This window comes from Orussus abietinus, unplaced genomic scaffold (genome assembly GCF_000612105.2).
Source record: "Orussus abietinus isolate OABI.00-Male unplaced genomic scaffold, Oabi_2.0 scaffold587, whole genome shotgun sequence".
In the NCBI taxonomy this organism is placed as follows: Eukaryota; Metazoa; Arthropoda; class Insecta; order Hymenoptera; family Orussidae; genus Orussus; species Orussus abietinus.
In genome coordinates, this window is record NW_019394741.1 from 1,676 (window position 1) to 27,960 (window position 26,285).

Here is a 26,285-nt window from a genome sequence, read left to right on the forward strand (position 1 = left end):
CTATTTTTAAAATACCTATAAATAAATTTGAAAAGAATTGAAATTTCATGAGTTTCAGGACCTCCCTTATAGGCTCCCTATTCAGGTTGTAAAGTTTCAAACTATTCGGTAAATCGAGTTAGGAGAAAAGTTTTATAAACAATATCTCTTCAACGTCACTTTCACATCACCTTGAGGTCTTCGTGACGTAGGAGCCAAAATATTCATTTTCTTTTAGAACTAGCAAATTTTTAACAATAAATTGAAAGATTAATTGAACATAAACTAAAAAATACTTCGTTATAGTTATTTTTTTACATGAAAAAAGTGCATAAAAATCATCTATTTTTTGTAGCTCTAGTTCAAAATACCTCCTTAAGGGGATGTGAAAGTGGCATCCGAAAGCTCAATCGTTCATAAAACTTTTCTACGTCCTGGGTGTCTCAAATCGTTTCATACTTTAAAACGTGAATANATATATACATATACACATGTATGCATATATGTACATAATATTCAGTAGTCAGTCCAAGGCAAACGTTATCTGCAATAATACAATATAATATAGCTACTATTTTCATATTTTCAAATCTTCAGACTGTTCTACCTATATATTACTTTGTTTTTAAAAAATGTATACTTAACATTTAATAAGTTTCAAATTATTCGGTAAACCGAGTTGGGAAAAACGTTTTATAAACAAAACCTCTTCGACGTCACTTTCACATCACCTTAACATGTTAACTGCGGAATTTACTGTAACGTTTTGGGTTACAGACGTGTACACGCGTTGAACGCAGTTAATTGGTTAACAAATTTCTGCACAAGACACGGTGATTCTCATTTCCAAGTTGTATACACTTATTCAAAGATTTTGTCAGGTTGTTTTTGGCAGAAATAAATATAGGGTAGTGTAGTGAAAAAGTGGATTCTATTAACAATTGAATTGGTTCAACGAGCACTTCTTTTGGTGACTGAGCTATTTCTGAAAGAGCATCCAGAATTATTTAGAGAAAGAAATTGTTTGTACTGATTGTCTTAAAAATGAAATTTTATAAGCATCGCGTTCACCACTTTCATAATTACACTGTTATATAACTGTTGGGTAAATGTTACGTTTTCGAAACTAACATGTTATGTAGCATAAAAGTAACATGGAAGTTAGATGTTAGTTATTATTTCCCACTCAGTAAGGTAACATGTTATGCAACATGTTNAAATTGTTTGTACTGAGAGTGGACAGCAAGCTTATTATAATTCTTGAGAGTTAAACGTTTTTAAGATACTGTCTCAAGTAGCGAAAATTATTAACAATTGAATTGGTTCAACGAGCACTTCTTTTGGTGATTGAGCTATTTCCGAAAGAGCATCCAGAATTATTTAGAGAATGAAATTGTTTGTACTGAGAGTGGACAGCAAGCTTATTATAACTTTTGAGGGTTAAACGTTTTTAAGATACTGTCTCAAGTAGCGAAAATTATTAACAATTGAATTGGTTCAACGAGCACTTCTTTTGGTGACTGAGCTATTTCCGAAAGAGCATCCAGAATTATTTAGAGAAAAAAATTGTTTGTACTGAGAGTGGACAGCAAGCTTATTATAATTCTTGCGCGTTAAACATTTTTAAGATACTGTTTCAAATATCGAAAATTTACAAATGCGTAATCATTGTATCTGTATCACTAGTTAATCCGTTTTCAAATTAGCGATACCAAAGATCAAAAATGTGAGTTCTTCTAAAGATCGATGCAGTTAACTACCCTTAATGAGAAACTAAAAACGAGAAACTAACAGGTCATTTAAAACGAAGCGAGTCATTTTCTCCCTCTTTCGGTAAAGTACAAAATCCACACGGTAGGAAACCTATGACATTGAAAACTTGAAACGTTCAAGATGAAATCTGTGTAACAAAAAACAGATTTTTTTCTTAAAAGACGACAGAGCAGTGTACATTCTATTCGCGATGTCGAATTTAAATGAAAGATCATTACTCGAACAGTTATGTATCTAAATTTTAAGAATTAAACATAAGCAAACAAGCCACACGCTGTTTCGCCACAAATACGAATCGTATTTTCAAAATCATCATTGAAGAATTCTGTCTTAAAAATTCTTTTTTTTTTTTCAGAACAAACCATGTTCAATCTTTTATAAAAATGAAAAATAGGTCAGAGCGTGGACGGATACGTATCAAACTAATAAATACGATCATCGAATTTCCGTGGGAGAAAATTCTTGAAATAGATATTCCCTTACCATGTGAACTTGACAATTTATCGTAATCTACTTATTATTAATGCAATTTTCGCTGCGTTTTTGCAGCCGCCTGCGACAGCGTTACATGCTTAACCGTAGAAATGCAGACAGAAAAAACAAGCTTATTAACAAAATTTTGCACGAAGAGTCGCGCGACATGTACCGTTTCGTGGTATGTTTCTTTTCTCCACGTATATCCGTATACTGTCTGCGAAATGAGAAAACAAATTGCAAATGTAATGCCATCGCCTCTCTCTCGCACTCCCATAGAAAACTCATCGGATAAAAAGGGTGAATTGATAACGGCTGATAAGAAAAGTGCGGTAAAATCGTAATTACACAAATTAAACAAATTAAGTTTCCCTTGTCATCCGAACGTTTCATTCGGAAGATTAAGCCCTTAATGGTGTAAAACACATACGTACGAAAGTAGCTACTAAAAATATACGAACAGTACCCCCTACCGTCGCATGGAGAAACTCATTTACGCAACGTGCTAATTACGTGTGTGACAGCATATTTTTCTTTTACCAATGAAGGGTATCGTGCATCTCATTCCCTCTCGTTTTCCTTCTCCGACGTGCCAAGATGGCCGCTCTTTCGTGCAAGACTACAAGAAGAGGCCCGCTTTACAGACGACAAGTTCGCATCCGTGAATCCCATTGAATTTGATAATTTGATTGTATCGAGTGCAAATACACTTCCCCAACGCGGACTATTTCACCCTAAGCTTCTCTGTAATATTAAAAGTAGAAATACATACTTTATTCTTCCCTACTGCTCCTCTTACATACGTATATACATATATATCCATAGATATACACGTGTCCGCACGTCCTCACGTGTTTCTCCGTATATATTCGCATATATACATATACACATGTATGCATATATGTACATAATATTCAGTAGTCAGTCCAAGGCAAACGTTATCTGCAATAATACAATATAATATAGCTACTATTNATTAATATTTTATAAAGGCAATTATCAATGTAACTATTATCATTAATTGTATATAGTGGTTTTTTTTACGTAAACGCTCTTTACAATGTTCATTCTCGCGTGTTCGGTGTGTCAATGTATAATATACATGGTAGGACATTACAGGACACCGTGGGTGTTCCGAGCTCCGCTACGCACTCGGATTGCCTTACGAGCAAGGGTATGGTTTTCGGTCGTCGTGACGTCACTAGTGACGTCACTAGTGACGTCATCCAAGATGTGACATCGTTCTCGCAAATCGAATCGCAAATGCAACGTATTCAAAAAAGAGTCCTGTCTAATTTGGTTTTAGTGCCAACAGCGGAGAAAGGAACGCTCGTGCTGACGAAAATGACAATGTTACTCTTTGCACGGTAATCATATCAATAAAACTTACATGACATTTCCTGACATTAGTCACTATCAATTGCCGATATAATACACAAAAGTGAAATCGAAACCGTCAGTATTCTATGAATCGTAATTATATAGTTACTTTAGGTAGCGTAACAACAAGGAGCACGTTGCCCTTTTTCGTTACTCATTGTGAAACGGAATACGGGAAATTAACTTGGATTTTTTAAGCGGATGCATCGGCATTTGAAAACATAAATGAAATAATACGACGCAAATCCTAACGTAATTAGCAATTCTACTCACTGTTCAGTTCAAATGATTATTTTAGTCTACGGCACAGCGCAACTGAGGAAGACAAAAAAAATAAAAAAATCTATCACAATGTCTCTTTGAAATAAAATGCATTTCCATTGAACTATACTTCTTCTTACGATACATCGTTACTCGGAACAATACACCACCAACGAAATGTAATCATTAGACGAGTGATAAAACGAGCCGTTGATGATTTTAATTAGAAATAACGGCACCAAAAGAGAGGGCGCATGTGTCCCTACGTTCACGATTTACGTTTTCAAGAAATGCCTGCTTCGGCAGACTACGTAACGTGGTCAGCATTGATAGTGACAAATAATTTTAGTTTGGGAACGAGCAAAGAGATGGCGCCAACAGTTCATAAGATTTGCCAGTGCCGAAACCCTTAGGGTTAAGAAACACCACAAATAACTGATTTTTCCAACCTTGCTCGAATTCAATTGGACGTGATGCATTCGAATTGTTTTATAAGTAATATCCCTGTTCATCTCTTCCAGGTATAACTCTACACCTTCAGTCGCTTTCAGGTTTCATTAGACATTCACTAGGCACAGTGGTCAACTCCATCAGCGCAGCCATTTTCCGGGACTAACTTTATATCAGGTTTTTCCTAAACGTTGGACGAACACGAACGCTAACGCGCCCTGGCGGATGCCAAATGTCTTACATTCGAAATTAAATGACGTCCTTCGTTGCACCTCCGGAAGATGGCGCGCTAAGGTAGTCGACTTCGCTCCAACGGTACATAAGACTGCGTAGAAACTAAAATAAACCGAAGACTTTACAGGTTGATGGTGTCGAGAGTATGAGAGTTCCTGGACGAGTTCTCCTTCGGCGAGGTGGTGGCGACGTTGACCTGCTTGGAGACGTTGTTCGCAAAGGGCATGGCAAACTTGAAATCGGACCCGTTGGGCAGTTTGCGCATGATCTTCCCGGAGGTGATGAGTCTCCCGAATCCTTCCTGGTGGGCGAAGGCGTACCCGGAACGAAGGGATCGCCTCGTCCTCCTCGTAGATGGCGTCCGCAAGATGTCCTGACTCTGCCGGGAGCGAAGTTGCGCCAGCCTCTGCTTCAATCGAACCCGATCCGACAGGGTGGGCCTCACGTCAATGAAGAAGAACCTCCACGACAACACCGGTATCACGAGGATGATGCACGTTATCACCGTCGTGAACCAGAACGTTGCTTCCGACATTGCCTGCACATTTCATTTGTTTTCCTCTCACACCTTATCGGTGATATGGACATAAGGGGTCATATACGTTTCTCGGTTAAGAATAAAAACGAATTTCTTCTTTTTACTTATTTTCAAAGGTATTACGGATATATTATAAGCCTAAAGCGAACTCGAAAATCAAATTATTCACGAAGTTACAGCCCCTTGAACAAAACGAATCGTGTCGCTGCGTATGTCAGATTTCCAGCGCCTTTGTTCGATTTGAATTTTGTCAAGTGTATAGCATAAATAACGAGGGTAAAGCTAATGTAAATTTGTGTAGAATAGTGTATTTAAAAAAGTCCATAATAAGCTGATCGAGTATGTTACAAAATTTCCCTATTATCTAACGTTAAAACTTTTCGTAAACTTTGAACGCGTTTGTTTCCAACCGTACATTTCAGGACGGTGGACATGGTAACCGCTTCACTGTTTACTCCATTATTTTAATCTTTTACACACGCTCTAAATAAGTTTCGTTATCGACTTAAGAGGATATTTTTAAATACATTTAAGGTGAAGTGAAACACGTTGAGGAACTTGATCGACGTCGATAAAGAAGATTTTTCTAAATGCCTACGTTGCTGACGTTCGTTTTTATATTGACAGCTGGGTCGAATTATATTGGATATTGTACCAAATGGCATACTCCACTTGTCGTTTTCGTACAATAATTATAAAGAAATCGAAGTAAAACTCCAGAAATCCTCTGGATTCCTGCTTTCTGGGGCCCTAATTAACTGCAGAGGGACCCCCTGCGCCATTTGTGATTTCCAGGTGAATTAAATTTTCACTCCGAGACCTCGTATTCCCATCGTTTTGGCATAGAAGCGCATACACACTTTTTTTGCCTTTACCCCGTTCAAATGCGAGTTTATCGATTACCAGAGTGTTTTAAATTGTTGTAAAATTGTTTTGACCCTTTCGTTTCTCCTATCAGACCCTTCGATAATTGTATATTGATCGAAATATGAGAGCTCGACGCCATTTTGGTTCCGGTCTGGGCTGAGTTAACAAATTTTTATAAAAAATCCAAATTTTGAATGTGTTAGGACAATTCTTAGATGATCAGGAGTGACGTGTCAAAGTTTCGGACAGTTTGGTCTAATACCCTTAAAAAAAAGTGTTGTATTCGAATCGACTGATTTGAGGGGGGTTTCACTTCACCTTAATTGTTCTTGAATAATAATAAAAAACGTACGACTTTTTAACTGAAAATCATGATTTTTTTCGTGTTTTTACACTTTATTCAAATTTTTTAAAAATCTTCATGAGCCGAGAATTACGGCCTGAAAAATTATATTATAAAATTGTGAACATTTCATTCAGTTCACTTGTATATGTTGAATCATACCCACTGAATTAACGAGGCGGCAAAAAGAACAGTTTGATGCCATAGCACGCAGATACTATATTCGTAATATTTTTAAATTTTGTTAATTCCCGTTGTCTACCGTAAAACATCTATAATAAAAAAAGAACTAAACCAATCGACCTAATAGTCTTACTCTAATCCCTCATATACACGGATCATTATTTAGTGATGAGAAACGTATATGGCCACTTAATCTATTTGTTTCCATTTTTAGATCATAAATGCTGAATAAAAACAAAATGCCAATACGGAACTTAATTCATGGAGCAATTTCGCTTATTTTCATGAGATGCATACCATGTTCATTTGAACAATTATTTCAAGGTTACCGATTTCTAGGATATTCTGTTTTTCACTTTTGCATCTTGATCTGCCGATTAGAAATTGTTCTTTTAATCTAACCGAATTTATGGACAGATTATTCTTAAATGCGAGAATATTAGTCAGATAAAAGGAAGCACGTACCATCGTGAGGCTTCCGACGTAACTACCTCCTATGACGAAGTTATAGAAGTAATCCAAAATAAAGTACCAAATAAGGGAACCCCAAACCATGATGTGATTGAAAACTGTCCAGTATGAGGTGTCGAGGGCTATTTGAACCGTCACGACTATCACTAATATCGTTGCCACGACGCTGCCCAGCAGCATATGGTCTGAAAGAACGTATCCCTTCGGCGATACGCCATCCTTGTACGTTCCTAAAAGTAGACGATTAGCAATAAGTAACAATAATTTATCACTCACTCGAGGGAACGAAACGAACTAGTAACAAAATTCTATATAGGGTAAGTCCGGGATAGTTAGACCATGTTTTTTTAAAGTCATTTTTTCTGAAACTTCGCAATGTCTAGGATTTGGTATATTTTTTTTATAATATGTATATATGACCTTGAACAATTGTAAGCACTTCTCCAGCTGTTACACTAATCACACTTGAAGTTATGATTTTTTCTTTTTTTTTTACTCGGTAGTCCATCCATCCCGGGGGTACTCGGGTTAGATGGACCACCTCCTAGGGATTGATGGACCTCTGGTATACGTTACTAAATCAGGGTGTATAGAGTTATAAACTATTTGAAAAAGGAGAAGTAAATTTGATAGTCAATATACTTAGAAAATATAGGTAGTCTGATTTATATTCACATGGTTCAAAACATTTAATCATTCTGCAGTCATCTTCTTTCCATTTCCATTTATCCATCCATCCATTCATCCACATATCCATTTATATAGAAAGTAAAGCCCTAATAGGAGATATGGTCCGCCTATCTCAGGTTTTTTCAAGTAGTCCATCTATCCCAATTGTCGGGGATAGATGGACCAGTTTCCCGTCCAGACAAACAACGCTACCGGCATGCCATTTTAGGTCTAGATTGTACTCAAGTATACACTTGAGTTATAGGATTGATCTTACGTCGAAATCATTTAAACTAACTTAACCACATATCAAATAAATCCAGTATAAAATATTTTTCAACTCACCAAAAGAAATAAACAAAGTTTTCTTCTAAAATACGCATGAAACTCATGAGCAAAACTAAGCGTGGTTCCGTCTACTCAAGAAGAACAACTTCTGACAACGACTGCAGCGCTGCTGTGACACCCCAGCCAAATATTCGACTAGTCCGTCTATACCGGTGTCCATATATCCCAGACTTACCCTATACTATACTATACCGGGTATTTCATCTAACTTGACCACCTTAAATATATCGCTTATTTTGTACGATAGGAAAAAATCAGGGGGAGAACATATTCCGTTCGAAGGCGCCAATACGGTGATGGGCCGAATTTTTTTCTCAAGGTCATTTTCTTCGAGATATCAAGGTCATCGTATTTTTTTAAATGGGACTGCATATTTTCACTGCAACAGCCTTATGGCTTATAAAAAAACAAATCCAAGGAGGTGCAATATGTTGACCTTCGCGTGACCTTCAGCGAGAAGATTTTTAAATGTTTGTCAGTTACTTCAAAATGTGCACCATGGACCTGCATACATTTTTCCAGGCGGAAAATAAATTCTTGCTGTGCATTTTTAAGCTGTTCTATAGTAATTGATCTACATTCACGGAGAACCCTTTGACGCATGTTTTATGGTGCTGTGGGAATATTATTGTAAACTTTACTTTTTAGGTGTCCTCATGGAAGGAAATCAAGTGGCGTAAGATCCGGCGATCGAGCTGGCCAACAAATTCGCGCACCACGTCCTATCCTGATCGTCCTGAAGTTACTGACAAACATTTCAAAATGTTCTCGCTGAAGGTTACGTGAAGGTCAACATATTGCACCTCCTTGGATTGGTTTTTTTATAAGCCATAAGACTGTTGCAGTGAAAATATGCAGTCCCATTAAAAAAAAATACAATGACCTTGAAATCTCGAAAAAAAAATGACCTTGAGAAAAAAATTCGGCCCATCACCGTATTGCCGCCTTCGAACGGAATATTTTCTCCCCATGATTTTTTCCTATCATACTGAATAAGCGATAAATTCAAGGTGGTCAAGTTAGGCGAAATACCCGGTATGTACTGTGTGTACTAACAAAGTTCTCTCACCGTAAGGAACCAAGAACAGCACGCAACTGGCGAAGAAACCGTGCAATGCGCTCCAACAAAACTCCTTTTTGTTGAACAGTAAGTTCTGGTGTCCTGGTGTGTACAGCTTCGGATAAAGTAAGCTGTTCTTGTCATTGACATCCTGGTCAAATATACCGACCGCCAGGACTGGCAGTGACGTGTAAAACAGATTGTAGACAGAAATGTACATCGGATCGAATACAGTCTGAAAAGAGACAATGAACGAGTGAGTATAGAGTGCTGGAAATATTGCATCGCTGTCGCGTACTTTGTGCATCAGATTAGTGATTGCACTCATTTCGTCGTGGCTCAACTTCGGAATCGACCGACTCGACGAAGGAGCCCTCGACGTCGTATTCGCCTTATGAACATCATTTTAGGAGTAAAAAGTTCGGTGAAGAATTCACGAGGAACTATCCAAAGTACGCAATCTACAAGAGTGGGAAAAAATTCCCGTACAAAATTGAAAATTTAACCCTTTTAGTGCCGGCCGAAAAAGAGGTGCTTAATCAATCATAAGATTACTGTATATCATATTTTGTTTACTACTCGTATGAAGAAATGTGATTTTAATTCGTACGCGCATATACATTATCGGTAATTGTTTGCTAGTCGAATGAAATCATAATAGTCTTTAAGTAAAATCGGATAGTTTATCATTACATAATTTCATTGAAAGTCTGACTTGTCATTTAATATCTAACTATTGTCAAGTACCAAAAAATAATTAAAAATAAAAAATTATATAATTTTGGATAAAATTGCGTGATCTTTTTTATTAAATGGATGAAAAATTAATATTATTTTAAGGTAACTGAAATTATAACATTAATATGACATGTTACTTAACATGTTACCTTACGGAGTGGGAAATAATAACTAACATCTAACTTCCATGTTACTTTTATGCTACGTAACATGTTAGTTTCGAAAACGTAACATTTACTCAACAGTTAAATTATATTACTGAGTGGGAAATAATAACTAACATCTAACTTCCATGTTACTTTTATGCTACGTAACATGTTAGTTTCGAAAACGCAACATTTACTCAACAGTTATATAACAGTGTTCACTGGGTAGCAGTCTGAAATTTTACCACGCGAATTATTAGGATCTAAAGAATGTCCTGACACTTTCAAAATTTGGATTTTGAAATCAAATTCTTTGATTTGGCCTAAATCAAACTCAAAATAGCGTCATGCTCTCATATTTCGACCATTATACAATTCTTGGAGGCTCTAATGTAGGAAACGAAAACAACACTTTTGGCGCTCGAGCTTTCGGGGACAATATTTAGTTCGCACTAGATGCGACAGGGAGCACTACAGTACATTATAGTATCAAGAATTATGAATCCAAGGGATTTCCTGAGTTTTACTTCGATCCCTTTAGAACCATATCGCTGACACGACACACAGAGTATGCCATTACGTACAATTCTCAATATAACACTAGATAACTGCCAATATTAATATAAACATTGGTAACGTGGCAAACTGTTTCAGATGGTATATCAGACAGAGAAATCTGTTTTTACCGACGATTACTTTCTCGACGGGTTTTGATTCACCTTAACACGGAAACTGCTACCTATTTACACTACCTAATTCCAGATCGCAATTTACATTCTATCAGATTGAGGATTAAGTTTCCGCCGTTTTTAATATAACGTAACATAATTAAGGTGAAGTGAAGACACGTCGAGGAATTCGATCGACGTCGGTAAAGAAAATTTGTCTAAATACCTACGTTGCCGACGTTCGTTATTATATTGACGGTTGTGTCGAATTATATTGGGTATTGTACTAAATGGCATACTCCACCTGTCGTTTTCGTATAACAATTATATAGAAATCGAAGTAAAACTTCACAAATCCCCTGGATTCATGGTTTCTGAGGCCCTACGTGACTCCAGAGAGATACTCTGCGCCATCTGTGATTTCCGTGTGAACTAAATTTTCCCTCCGAGACGTCGTATTACCGTCATTTTGGCATAGAAGCGTAGAAGACCCTTTTCCTGCCTTTATCCCGTTCAAAAACGAGTTTATCGATTACCAGAGTGTTCTACATTGTCGTACAATTGTCCTGGCTCTTTCGTTTCTCATATCAAAGCCATCGATAATTGTATATTGTTCGAAATATAAGAGCTCGACGCCATTTTGGTTCTGGTCTGGGCTAAGTTAAAAAATTTGTTACAAAAGTCCAAATTTTGAATTTGTCAGGACAATTCTTGGATGATCAGGAGTGATGTGTCAAAGTTTCGGACAGTTTGGTCTAATACCCTTAAGGTGAAGTGAAACACGTCGAGGAACTTGATAGACGTCGATAAAAAAAGCTTTTTATAAATACCTACGTTGCCGACGTACGTTTTTATATCGATAGCTGTGTCGCATTATATTGGGTATTGTACCAAATGGCATACTTCACCTGTCATTTTCGTACAATAATTATTAAGAAACCGATGTAAAGCTCCAGAAATTCTCTGGATTCATGCTCTCTGGAGCCCTAATTGACTGCAGAGGAACCCCCTGCGCCATCTGTGATTTCCAGGTGAATTAAATCTTCACTCCGAGACCTCGTATTACCATCGTTTTGGCACAGAAACGTATACAACACTTTTTTTGCCTTTGTCCCGTTCAAATGCGAGTTTATCGATTACCAGAGTGTTCTAAATTGTCGTCAAATTGTCCTGACCCTTTCGATTCTCATATCAGAGCCTTCGATAATTGTATATTGATCGAAATATGAGAGCTCGACGCCATTTTGGTTCTGGTCTGGGCTGAGTTAAAAAATTGTTTTGACAAATCCAAATTTTGAATGTGCCAGGACAATTCTTGGATGACCAGGAGTGATGCGTCAAGGTTTCGGACAGTTTGGTCAAATACCCTTAAAAAAAAGTGTTGTATTAAAATCGACTGATTTGAAGGGTGTTTCACTTCACCTTAAAATGGCGGGAACTTATTCCTTAACCTAATACACGAACACACGAATATAAGACACAAGATCCCATCCAATTTGTTCACCGCGTCCAAATTAGGATAAGTTTCTCGCACAAAGGAAGGTTACGAACCTGTGCGCTAAATCCACAAAAGAAGGCAAACCAGATGTGGCATAAGGTGAAGGCAAAGTTCTTGTAAAAAAAGTATCTAAGGAATTTGCACATCCTGTAGTAGGACCACCTGCCGTGTACGAGCAGCAGTCTTTCTAGGAACCTAAATTGGCCTATCGAGTAGTCAGAGGCCAGGACAGCCTGCATCCCTTCTTGGCCACTGATGCCCACCCCAATGTGGGCTGCCTTGATCATCGAGACGTCGTTCGCGCCGTCGCCGATGGCCAGCGTCACGGCGCTCTTGTTCTTCTTTATCATTTCAACGACCATGGCCTTCTGAAGGGGTGTCACTCTGCAGCATATCACCGACTTACCTAACAAACAAATTCTCTCTCCATTAACCTCGTTCGTTTTGCTTACATTATCATTTTTATCACATTCTACGACAAGGTTAACGGAAAAAATCAAGCGACCCAAGCGAAGTGAAATATTAAAAAATATACATCTCTGTATTAAACGAACCAATCGGTTTTGTTCATAGCTTAGAAAATGCAGAAAAATCGTCCACTCTCGATGGCCTCGTTAAAGTTGACTTTACTCATTCGAGAGGTTCAAAAAACAACATTTATTGTTCAATTTGACACGCCAGGCTGAACATCGCGGATAATGACTAGGTCTGAGTTTCGCACCTCTATTTATATATTTGGCGCGAAACTCTGCCGAGTTTCTTAATCACGTCAACTCAGTTAAGGGGGTACACCACTTTGACGCACCGAAAAATTACGGTTTTTTCAAGAATTTTTTTTTTAACAGTTAAAACGTTTTTATCCAAATTAAAGTACAGTAAGGAATTATACTACTATTAAACTCGCTCACTGCGAAAATCGGTAATCGTGCGGTGGGCAGGTGTATAGGTGTAAACGCGTTTTTCTTAAAACTGCATTTTAAACATCGGTGGGCACTCTAGTTCCGTCAATTTTCAATCAATCGTCTTGATTCTTTTTTTACTTTATTTGTGATATGTTTATCTAGCGAAATACGTATGGCTTTTTCAATGTATTGATATTCGCGTTTTTTATGCAATATTAGTTAACGAAATTTAGGACAAAATACGTATCTTTCCTTTCAAATCGATGCCATTTTGTGAAGAATGCATATTTTTGAAAACGCTACGTATTTCGCTAGCTTTTGGGGTACAGAAACTAATTCTTTTTTGTTCATTGTTCTAACTTAAACCTGGACCGACAAGGAAACATTCCCAAGTGTCCGCCCCCGATCTTATTGATTTCCATATATGTTGAAGAACACAAAAATCTAAGAGACACGTGTTTTTTTTATATCTGCGNAAGATTTCAACGTAAATATAAATGTAGGTAACGAGACGCGCCAACTTATGTTACCACTTGAGTATTCAATTAGTTGCAGGTAAACGTTGCAGATGGCGACGTTGGTCCCTCAAACTATAAACAGTCATGAATTCACGGGATTTCGACAGTTCTACATGGATCATTTTATCACTATTTGAGCGAAATGACACACGGAACTCTTCAGTTCGCATAATTTTCGACGTAGACTGAAAAAGACTTCACCATAAATATAAATGTCGGTAACGGGACGCGCCAACTTTTGTTACCACTTGAGTATTCAATTAGTTGCAGGTAAACGTTGCAGATGGCGACGTTGGTCCCTCAAAATATAAACAGTCATGAATTCACGGGATTTCGACGGTTCTACATGGATCATTTTATCATTATTTGAGCGAAATGACACACGGAACGCTTCAGTTCGCATAATTTTCGACGTAGACTGTAAAAGACTTCAACATAAATATAAATGTAGGTAACAAGACGCGCCAGCTTATATTACCACTTGAGTATTCAAAACGGCATTACCAGCAAAAAGGGTATAGAAAAATTTAATTTTTTCGACGTCGATTAAATTTCGGCCGTTCATATCATTTTAACATCCACCTCTTACCCGAAAATCCCACCCTTATGGCGCAGTTCGGCATGTCATGTATGGGGATTACAAACACTAAAAGAATACCTACGACATAATGTGGTGCTGTTTTGTTGCTTTCAAAGTACACAATTTCTAGCCACCTAACACTCACCCTTTACCCGAAAAATGCACCCCTTACGACATAGGCCAGCATGCTACATGTGGTGATGCAAAAATCGGGTGAATATCTGTGTCATAATTTGCTGCTCTTTTGTTGTTCGCGAAATACACGATTTTCAGACATCTAACGTTCATCCCTTGCACGAGAAACGCACCCTTTATGGCCTCTCAATTAGAGGATCTCCCAATCAAAATAGGATTGTCTGCAGCTGATAATCGGTATCAAAAATCATGAATTTAGGACTCCTTGAGTTTCGATCTCTTTATAATCATTCTACCGAGACGACATATAGAATTTGCCATTTCGAAAAACTCTCGATGTAGAGTGTAACAGATGTTAATATACAAACATAAATGCCGGTCACGAGGCGCACCATTTATGTCACCACTCAAGTATCCGAAATAACGTTACTGCCAAAAAGGGTGGAGACCACAGATAGTTTCAGATGGTATATTAGAAGACTTTTTGTTACCAACTTTAAATCACTTTTTTGGCGCCTTTCACATCACCTTAACGTTCCACTTTTCGTTACGCCTCCATTCCTTAAGGTGATGTCAAAGTGGCGTCAAAGAGGTCTCATTTATGAACATTTTTCCATACCAAATGTACCGAAATGTTTTAAACTCGACAACGTGAATATAGAGGCTATAAGGAAGGTTTTGACATCCAACAAATATCGATTAAAAAAAATTTGTATTATAGATATTTTTAAAATATTTGATACAAAAAAATCGTCCACTCTCGATGGCCTCGTTAAAGTTGACTTTACTCATTCGAGAGGTTCAAAAAACAACATTTATTGTTCAATTTGACACGCCAGGCTGAACATCGCGGATAATGACTAGGTCTGAGTTTCGCACCTCTATTTATATATTTGGCGNAAGAATGAAATTTTATTCCTTGTCAGGACCTTCCTTATAACTCCCATAATCACGTTGTAATGTTTCAAACGATTCAGTTCACCCAGTTTGCAGAAAAATTTCACGAAAGATTGATCCCTCAGATGCCACTTTCACACCCCCTTAACATGCGAGCTTACATTCTCGTGACACATGAAGTTTCACTTCAATAATACACTCAATCCTCTCATAATACGGTCAACTCGTACCGTGCAATACGAAAACTGGGTTAAACGAAATTTAGAATTACGTATTTCAACCGAAATAGTGTAATGGGAAAATTTATGCTATATGAAGGCTGTCCAAATTTCTTAAGGGGTGTTTGATTAAAAAAATGCATTTTAGTTATGAAAAAAAAAATTCTTGAGTTTCGCCTATGACAACTGCGTATAACCCCTTACGTCGTGGTATATGGAAAACTTGTTACAGTTAATTGTCGCACTGTGTCGTACACGGGAAAAAAAATGGTCAGAAACAATTGTGATAATCGTGACTATGCGTTGCGCAGCAACATGTGGGATAACTTTGTCAGGAGGTTGTTGCAACCAACCTAACATAGTAAAAGAACAAAGTTAGGGTTACTTCAGTGTTTGGTCAAAATAACGACAAAGCCCGATTTGTTGTAATATAATGCGAATCATAACATCTTTATATAGTTAATATTATCATTCCACGTGGCGATAAATACTAGAATACTAACATAGCCTCATAGATATGGCAACTATTGGCAGGGTTACATTTATCATTCGACCACGACATAATAAGTTTTATCATTTGTATGGATCCTATCATCATAATATTTTAGCAATGTTGCTATAATAATTGTAAGCAAATAATTTTTTTCTGCGTATGGTCCATTTGTATCGTTCGTATCATCATAGTATTTTAGCAATGTTGCTACAGTAATTGTAAACAAATAATTTTTTCCGTGTATGGTCCATTTGTATGGTTCATATCACCATAGTATTTCGGCAATGTTGCTATAGTAATTGTAAGCTAATAATTTTTTTCCGTGTATGGTCCATTTGTATGGTTCCTATCACCATAGTATTTCGGCAATGTTGCAGTAGAAATTGCAAGCAAATATTTTTTTTCCGTGTATGGTCCATTTGTATGGTTCATATCACCATAGTATTTTAGCAATGTTGCTATAGTAATTGTAAGCAAATAATTTTTTTCCGTATATGGCCCATTAGTATGGTTCATATTATCATAGTATTTTAGCAATGTTCCTATAGTAATTGTAAGCAAATCATTTTTTTCCGCGTATGGTCCATTAGTATGGTTCATATTATCATAGTATTTTAGCAATGTTCCTATAGTAATTGTAAAAAAATAATTTTTTCCGTGTATGGTCCATTTGTACGGTTCCTATCACCATGGTATTTCAGCAATGTTGCTATAGTAATTGTAAGTAAATAATTTTTTCCGTGTATGCTTCATATCATCATAGTATTTCAGCAATGTTGCTACAGTAATTGTAAGCAAATAATTTTTGTCCGTGTAAAGACACCGCGTTATAAGGGGGTTAAGTGTACTAAAATAAAAATATATATTGAAAAAAAAAACGAAATAACTTACATTGACTCGAGACGTCGAGGAAGAGCCTCTCGAGCTGCGGATGCAACGCGTGCACCAAGGAATGTCCATTTATAACAACGGCGAATCCGGTAGCTTGATCCAAGTCGTGGTCGTCCGCTTCGTCTCGGCTGGGATTGTACTCGGTGTCGCTGCTACATGCATAAATGATTCAACAATTCGGAACGAGAAAAACTCCTGGCACCTCTGTCGCTTACAACGCTATTATTTAAACTTCATTTGACATCTCTTCCGCCATGCCGGACCTCAGATTCCACGTTTCCGCTATTTTCGCTTTTTACAGGATTTTTACAAAATTCCCAATTTAGCGTGGACATTAAGAAACACGAATGGAATTCTTTAACATCACTTTAAGCAAGGTTGCGTCGGCGATTTAATTAAATAAGGACCTAAGAAAGGCATGTCGGCCATTTTAGATCATGGTCGAGGGATGATATGAATTTTCTGGCGGGAATTCTGTGAGACGACAATATTTGCTGATGAACACCGGAACTTGATTAATCCAGTTCTAGTAGAACAAAATATTTGTCCTATATTTTCTATATATTTAACGAATATCATACATTTTGTAAATATTTAGCAGACATTTGAAATATTTGCTAAATATAATTCGACCCAGCTGTCGATATAAAAACGAACGTCGGCAACGTAGGCATTTAGAAAAATCTTCTTTATCGACGTCGATCAAGTTCCTCGACGTGTTTCACTTCACCTTAAATATATGAATTCCAGCTACAAACACTGTCGTGTAAAAATCACTTGCCGAGTAGAAACTCGGATTATTATTGTTTAATCAAGCAACCACACAATATTTCATGTTCTTACTGATTAACCGAGTAGTCAAACAATTTTTCATTTTGATTATTGATTAACAGAGTGATGACAATATTTTGAGTCGTGGTCCCTCGGTTACTTCAATAATTGATGATCCACAGTTAAACATTATTTTTGTGATGAAGCTTTTCGTATTTTATGCAAGTGACGGGAAAAAAAAAAATCGAAACTTTGCATCCGACTTTATTGGGCCCGCAAGAGTAACGAAAAGAGGTAACAGGGGAAACGCTTTGTGGAATCCGAAGTCAGGCCTCGAAGTTTGAATGATGCACAAAGATAAGACACAATGCAGAATGTATAGTACCCACGAATCTCCTGGATATACAAGAACGTAACATAAGCAACATAATGTTCGTATCGTTACTGACTATGGATTAAGATTAATTTTAAGCAGACAGAAAGAGAAGGAGTGAGTTATCAAGCAAACGAAGTAATTATTATTTTCAATTCGATATCATCGATAAAGAACACATTCCCAGTTTAAACGCTTTTAATTGTGTGTACAGAGCACGAGTGGCCGGCAATAGAGGAAGCTAGTCTAGAAGCCGGGAACAAGAACTTTTAGAGTTTCCACTTCCAAATCTAAGATGAACATCAGCTCCTCTAATGCGAGTGGGGTGAACGCATTTCAGCGGATTCGCTCAAAAATGGTCTCAAACGTTAGAACGACTATGCACGATACTATAGGTCAATAACTCTAGGACAGGAAAAAGAAATAGTTGATACGTTCTGAATCGTGTATACAGAGCACAGATTGTCGGTAACGATCTAAAAGATCTAAAGCGGTACGTATGTCCATTAAATCCTCCACAGCTACGTTTTTTAATAATGCCATTACTTTAAGAGGATATGAAAGAGTCAGCTTATATATCTGAGAAGTCATATAGTTGGGGAAAGTATTCTCCGAATTGTGGGTACCGATTCGTTTCAAATTTTTCCACGTGAACATGGAGGTCCTGAGGTAAGTCCTGAAACTCATGAAATCTCATTGTTCATCAAAAATTTATTTACTTATCATGGACTAGAACCAACATGGCGTGGTCCGTGAACGTTTTCGGGGTTTTACGCTTCTTGGAGGCTTGGAATCGAAAATAAAGAGTTTCAGGACTTAGCTCGGACAATTTAGAATATTGTAGAAATTGAATGCTACAGAATCAGATGGGAAAATGTGGTAAATGCTTTAACCAACGATTGCAAGAGAATACTGGATTGTCCCGCGGCTAACACGTGTTTTTAGAGGAAAAATTTAGTTGCAGTTAAACGTCACAGATGGCGACGTTGGTTCGTCAAAACGTAAACAGTCATGAATTCATGAGATTTAGAAATAACGAACAATTTAGAATATTGTAAAAATTGAATACTACAGAATCAGATGGGAAAATGTGGTAAATGCTTTAACCAACGATTTTAAGAGAATAATGGCTTGTCCCGCGGCTAACACGTGTTTTTAGAGGGAACATTTAGTTGCAGTTAAACGTCACAGATGGCGACGTTGGTTCGTCAAAATGTAAACAGTCATGAATTCATGAGATTTCGGCAGTTTTACATCGATCTTTTTCTCATAACTTTACCGAAATGACATAAGGAACCTTTCAGTTCGTATCATTCTCAATGTAGACTGTAAAACCCTTCAATATAAATATAAATGTCGGTAATGGGACGCGCCAGCTTATGTTCCCACTTGAGTATTCAAAATGGCATTCCCACCAAAAAGGGTATTTATAATTTTTAATATATTATAAATTTCTTAGCGCCTTTTATATCCTCTTAAAGTATCTATGAATCATATAGACGGAGGAATGAAATGAAATACAAAAATGTAGATGTAAGTGTACACGTAACCTTAAAATCTTTGCAGATGTTCTATACACGCCTTTAACGTGAATCAATCTTGATTAATACCGCATACTGGAGGATTGAGTGGCACGTACTTTGCAAATTGAAGTTCAATTACACGCTGCATACACATCGAAAGACGTCGAACCCCTCATCGATCGCATGCAAGAATCGACGCCAATAATGTTTCCAATCGATAACAAGAGTCTCGAGGAGGTAACTCGGACTTCAATTAAGCAATGTTCTACAAAATAATTAAGAGGGATGCTAGCTAGTAACGGTCCAACGGATGCGGTCGAAAAGAGAGTACAATAGCATCGTAGGAGTACCATAGACATGGGTTCAGGGGTCTGCAACTGTCTCTCCTTATAATTCAACATTTCCTGGAGGATTGCTAACCGAATAAATGGGTATTCCACTTATTCCGATCAATGCTACTTATACTAAGTTCCAACCTTCGAAGATTTAAACGCGACGACCTGGCTTAAAAAGAACATCCTGGCCTTGCTTTGCCGCGTTTCACTTTACATAGACCTAAAAAGGAACTGAATATTTCCAGCACCACCAAGTGGAATCATTTAGATGTCTCGAAATGGTCATTGAGATTAAATCTTAAGTCTTTTCGGTCCTTTTAATCGCCTGAGACTTTCAGGATAAGAAATCCATGCGATCCCAGGCGTAGACCAGACGGAGCAGAGAAAGCAGAACACTGAACACGGTGCGACATTCAACGTGAAGGGTGAGGAACCTTCGATAAATGCGTTAATCAAATAGAATTAGGAATGCAATGGAAATGATGAAAGTTCGAAACTGTACTCCGTCTCTTTCCTTTGCCTGACCTTTCCTTGTCCCACCTGAATGTGACGACGGAGAGCGTCGGCCTATTCGGCTGGTTAGCTGCCGTTTTCATACTTTCCAGGAACCGGGTAAGCTGTGACTCGACGCCGTCGTACGTCGTCGCGTCCACCACGAAGACGTCCGTCAGGTCGTCCGTAAGCAGCTGACACGAGTATCCGATGTTGATCGCGGTCTCTGCAAGTTGAAATAAGCATTACTTCAGATACCCAGACTCTTTTGCGGGAGAAATTTCGAATTGATTGTACTATCTAAAGCACATGTTTTACAATCTACTCGACTATCGGAAATACATGTACAATCTTAACACTAGGTTTACGGGCGTTTTTTGTATACCTGTTTCTACGAGCACCCGTCAAATTGACGAGTAAACGAAAATACGGATTTTCTTTAAAAAATCGATTTATTCAAATTAAGTCTGGATTAAACAACCCTAGGCTTTACGTTTAAATAAATTATTAATGAGTAAAAAGTCCTTTTTTAAAAATTATCACGGAAATGATTGGAATGCTCGTCCTCTCATCCTCGGAGTCGGAACTAGAAAGAATGCGCATCCTTTTCTTGCTACGACACCCTTTCAAGAAGTTTTCCTCTTCACTATCCGAAGATCCTTCCATTTCTCCACTTTCAATGCAAACTTTCACTCTCATCTTCGACTTACACTCACTGCAACGAAGCAAATATATATGGATTGTTTATGAAATTAGCTAGTCCGTCAATTTGACGGGTTTCGTAGAGATAGGTATACCACATACAGATTTTAATAATTAGAAGGCTTAGGAAAAAATAATTGCGTGTACAAATTCTTTGGATGAAATGATTAATTTACGATACAAAAATGGTTAAAATGAATGCTATGGTTTTTTCGGTATTTCTTTTTGAAGTTTGAATTCCGTCAAATTTACGGGTCCCGTAAACCTAGTGTTAACTAAAATCCACATTGCTGGTAAACAAATGTAAAATTAATAAAAACATTAAATTTGAATTAAGGCGAACTGAAATCCGTCGAGAAACAATCGGCGGTTAAAACAGACTTTTGCACCTGATATATGTGCCCATAATTATGGAAGTGGTCTAAGTCAAAATTTAAAAAAAAATGAGTTTATCAGTTATTTCACGCCATATTATTTCAAACGAAATTAATTCAATGTCATTTTGAAACAAAAAATATATGACTTAGACCACTTTCATAATTATGGGCACATATACGTCTGCAACAACGCCTTATGTTATCAACACATGTATATAATATACCCTAGTAGCACAAAATATTTGTCTTATATTATTAAGATATTTAACGAATATTGTACATTTTGTAAATATTTAGCAGTCCTTTGAAATATTCACGAAACATTTACTTTAGAATATTATTTTTATAACATTAGCTCCACGTGGTTTCGTAATATTTTTCTTACAGATATGCAAAACATTTAGTTTCATTTCATTATAACTGTTTTTACATATTATTGGCCGAATACATTACAAAAATTTTAAAAATATTTACCGGGTGTATAAGCTTAAGGTGAAGTGAAACACGTTGAGGAACTTGATCGACGTCGATAAAGAAGATTTTTCTACATACCTACGTTGCCGACGTTCGTTTTTATATTGACAGTTGTGTCGAATTATGTTGGGTAATGCATTAAGTGGCATACTCCACCTGTTGTTTTCGTACAATAATTATAAAGAAATCGAAGTAAAACACCAGAAATTCTCTGGATGCATGCTTTCTGGGACTCTAATTGACTGTAGAGGGACTCCCTGCGCCATCTGTGATTTCCAGGTCAATTAAATTTTCACTCCGAGACCTCGTATTACCATCGTTTTAGCATAGAAGCGCATACAACACTTTTTTTGTCTTTATCCCGTTCAAATGCGAGTTTATCGATTACCAGAGTGTTCTAAATTGTCATAAAATTGTCCTGACCCTTTCGATTTTCATATCGGAGCCTTCGATAATTGTATATCGATCGAAATATGAGAGCTCGACGCCATTTTGGTTCTGACCTGGGCTCAGTTAAAACATTTTTTCCAAAAATCCAAATTTTGAATGTGTCAGGACAATTCTTAGATGATCAGAAGTGATGTATCAAAGTTTCGGACATTTTGGTCTAATACCCTTAAAAAAAAGTGTTGTATTCGAATCGACTGATTTGAAGGGGGTTTCACTTCACCTTAAATCCGCTGTTTTTTTTTTTCATAGAAAGCGGAAAATTAATTTATTCAAAGTACTGGCCCTCGCTAGCTACCCATTTGTCCCATCTCTCGGGCAATTTGTGGATACCACGCCAAAAAAATTCCTTCTCTTTCGAGGAAATTGCTAAGTACAAAATCGACAAGGAACAACAGCCGCCTACCTTGCTTGTCCCCAGTCAAGACCCACACCTTGATGCCGGCCAGGCTGAGATTGGCAATAGCTTGTGGAACGCCATCCTGGAGTTTATCCTCGATAGCGGTGGCGCCGAGCAACGTCATGTCCTTTTCGATCTCCTCGTAGATGGCATCGAGTCGGTCATCCCGGTTCTCCTGGCTCAGAGCCGCGTCCTGATGGCGCTGTTTCCAGTCATTGAAGAAGCTCTCGTCGAGGTCCCTGACCGAAAGGCAGAGCGTCCTGAGGCCCTCCCCAGCGAACTTGTTCAGATGTTCCTGGGTCTTGTTCTTCGTGTCCTCGTTGCCGGGCTTCAGGCGTTCGTAGATGACGTTGTCGGCTCCTTTGCAGTAGAGCCTGAGCTGGCCGTCCTTCCTTAGGATGACGGACATGCGTTTCCGCACGTTGTTGAAGTCGAGAATACAGAGGAGCTCGTAGACCTCCCGCTCCCCCATGACCTCGATGGTGATGCTGTTGGGTGAGCGCTCCTTGAAAACGAAGCCGAAGTTCCTGGCAGCGGATACCAGAGCCGCCTCGTCCGGCGACTGTGCCTGGTACTCCAGTTTGCCGTTCTTCTCCTCGGGCATGACCGTGTGACACAAGGCCAACAACCTGAAAAAGCTGTGCACGTCTGTGCTGTTCCTTCGGACGGCGTCCAACAAGGTCGGGTCGTAGAACTTGAACTCCGGCTCGTAGTCCTTGTTGAAGGAGAAGTCCAGCGCCGGCGACGTCTGGGAACAGATCAACCGTATCGTTTATTGCTTCCTTCACCCCCTGTCCAGGCAAAGACCGATGTCGTTAGTGGAAGAGAGGAATTATGCGGTTAAATGCGCAACTCCTGGCTAGGCAACGCCAAAGGATCAACCCCGGAGGTACCTGGTTTGCAGGCCGCGCAGGGCGGTTCGTTCGATCCAACCTGGACCCAAGGTTGACGTAGTCCTGACGATTCGACCGGTACTCGTTAGGCATAATTAAGATCGACTGCGGTCCTACACCGAGCCGAATCTCATACGGGACAAAGACAATAAGCCAAGATACGAACCTTTCCCGCTTCTTCCCTGCGTTACCCTCGAAGATAAGTCGACTTATCGTCAAATTCTTCGTCGTCGTCGCCCCCAAGGATACGAGAAGTCTACTAACTAGTCCTGCGCGTATCGAAAGAAATACAATTACCAATCTATTTACCTTTTTGGCTAACTCTCCCGTTAGTTTTCTAACGAAATAATCAATCACTTCGCGGAGAAACTCCCGAAACCCCAGCAGACTTTCAAGGGAGCTAGTTAATTGTGAAATGTGTTTTAACCAAAGTGAGTTAACGGCGTTCACCACCAAAGTGGGGATGATGACTTCCACCAATAGATGGCATTAGCATCGAATTCGGTGGGAGGTAATCAAAACGTACTTTCTCGATCGGATGAGAGAGACGCGACGCGTAATGGACGGGGTTTGGCGACGGTCGAAACATATGTGCGTGCAAGGCACGCACATATGTTTACGTGTTATTTATTTGTTATTTTATGTTGTTTTGTTGTATTTTATGTTATGTTATGTTGTATTTGATGTTATGTTATGTTGTATTTGATGTTATGTTATGATGTATTTGGTGTTACGTTATGTTGTATTTTATGTTATGTCATGTCGTATTTTATGTTTTGTTATGTTGTATTTTATGTTATGTTATGTTGTATTTGATGTTACGTTATGTTGTATTTTGTTATATTATGTTGTATTTTATGTTATGTTATGTTGTATTTTATGTTATATTATGTTGTATTTTATGTTATGTTGTGTTGTATTTTATGTTATATTATGTTGTATTTGATGTTACGTTATGTTGTATTTTATGTTATATTATGTTGTATTTGATGTTACGTTATGTTGTATTTTATGTTATGTTATGTTGTATTTGATGTTATTTTATGTGTTATTTATATGTATAGGACGCACACAACGACTAACCGACTTTGAGTAGCGTTGAAACGTATGTACCACACAGGCGCACGCAGCGCCAGTTGGATGCTCCATCTAGATTCGGCAACAGTTACTAAGGAATGCTCAAATTCCACACGAGAAACTCGAAAATAGAGAAAATGGTGCTCCACGGAGACAACGATTTTGAGCGTATTTCTCAACCGATCGAGTTCAACGAGTACTCGTATTAAGGTGATGTGAAAGTGGCGTCGAAGAGGTTTTGTTTATAAAACTTTTCTCCCAACTCGGTTTACCGAATAGTTTGAAACTTTGCAACGTGAATAGGGGAACTATAAGGAAGGTCCTGAAACTCATGAAATTTCTATTCTTTTCGAATTTGTTTATAGGTATTTTAAAAATAGTTTATAAAAAATGAAATTTCACGAGTTTCAGGACCTTCCTTATAGTTTCCCTATTCACGTAGTAAAGTTTCAAACTACTCGGTAAACCGAGTTGGGAGAAAAGTTTTATAAACAAAACCTCTTCGACGTCACTTTCACATCACCTTAAATGAAATACTTCCTGTATATTTGCACTCTCTTTCAAAAATTTACTCATACCGTACGTTTGTCGCTAAAAGACATTTATATGTAGTCTTTAAATGATTAAAAGATGTTTTTTAACACTAAAACTGAGGTAAGTGTACGAACCTTAAACTCACTTTGATTAACCCTTTCGCTACGACGGGTGACTATACTCACCGTACGTTTGGTCCAATATTGCCTGTACGGTCAGACGAATTTCGCCCATATGTCGAAAAGACTCCTTGCTCAAAGGGTTAAAACGCATTTCACAATGTACAAATCCCCTTATGTATAATAAGCAAAACCACCCTTTGAGTCGACGATTTAAAAAACAAAGTCTCGATAAAAGCATTACCGGAATGAGGAGAATAATGGAATTCAATTTTTCCCTTAGCGGTTCTATGTCGAGGTTGGCTCAACATGTACAAGGCAATTTGGAAAACTCAGATCGCAAAGGGGTAAGGAAAGGCCATTCAACAATTACAAGACGATTTCAAAAACTCAAATCGCAAAGGGTACAGACACATGATTCCAAGAACGATATAATGCCTTGCAAATATGAGCGAGTGCCAGAGGAAGAGAAGACAGGCGGATGGAAGACCAGGTGATAGAAGCGAGAAGAAAAATGTCGAGATGGTTTGGGATGGAAGAGAAGATCCTAGAGGAGAGAACGAGAAAAATCTTCGGTGGAGACAACCGATTCCGCCACATATTGGGCTGATGCATATGTCATTGCGCATTTTTTCAAATATAAAAATGCGCGCAGGAATTAAATGTTTTAACATAATGTTATATGTCACATTAAAGAGAAATTTTCACTCCACAGGACAGTGTTTTATTATTTTTGTTAGATTTAATTTTTGTGAATTTTCAGGCAATTAAGGTGAAGTGAAAGACACCGAGGAACTTGATCGACGTCGATAAAGAAGATTTTTCTAAATGCCTACGTTGCCGACGTTGGTTTTTATACTGATAGCTGTGTCGAATTATATTGGGTTTTGCACCAAATGGCATACTCCACCTGTCGTTTTCGTACAATAATTATAAAGAAATCGAAGTAAAACTCCAGAAATCCTCTGAATTCGTGCTTTCTGGGGCCTTAATTGACTGCAGGGGATCCCCTGCGCCATCTGTGATTTCCAGGTCAATTAAATTTTCACTCCGA

At 38.0% G+C, this 26,285-nt stretch overlaps 1 protein-coding gene across 1 annotated transcript in view; it reads right to left on the reverse strand.

The window, feature by feature from the left end:
• Window positions 1-3,207: 3,207 nt before the first annotated feature.
• LOC105696152 (phospholipid-transporting ATPase ID) overlaps window positions 3,208-26,285 on the reverse strand; it is a gene marked incomplete at its 5' end in the record, with an annotated part of 35,637 nt that continues 12,559 nt past the window's right edge. Inside the window, 7 exons of the mRNA XM_023433149.1 lie at window positions 3,208-5,089; window positions 6,948-7,183; window positions 9,040-9,265; window positions 12,134-12,486; window positions 16,715-16,866; window positions 20,242-20,434; window positions 22,615-23,356. Of these exons, the coding sequence (XP_023288917.1) occupies window positions 4,673-5,089; window positions 6,948-7,183; window positions 9,040-9,265; window positions 12,134-12,486; window positions 16,715-16,866; window positions 20,242-20,434; window positions 22,615-23,356 (2,319 nt within the window). The remainder of the gene's footprint in view (window positions 5,090-6,947; window positions 7,184-9,039; window positions 9,266-12,133; window positions 12,487-16,714; window positions 16,867-20,241; window positions 20,435-22,614; window positions 23,357-26,285) is intronic.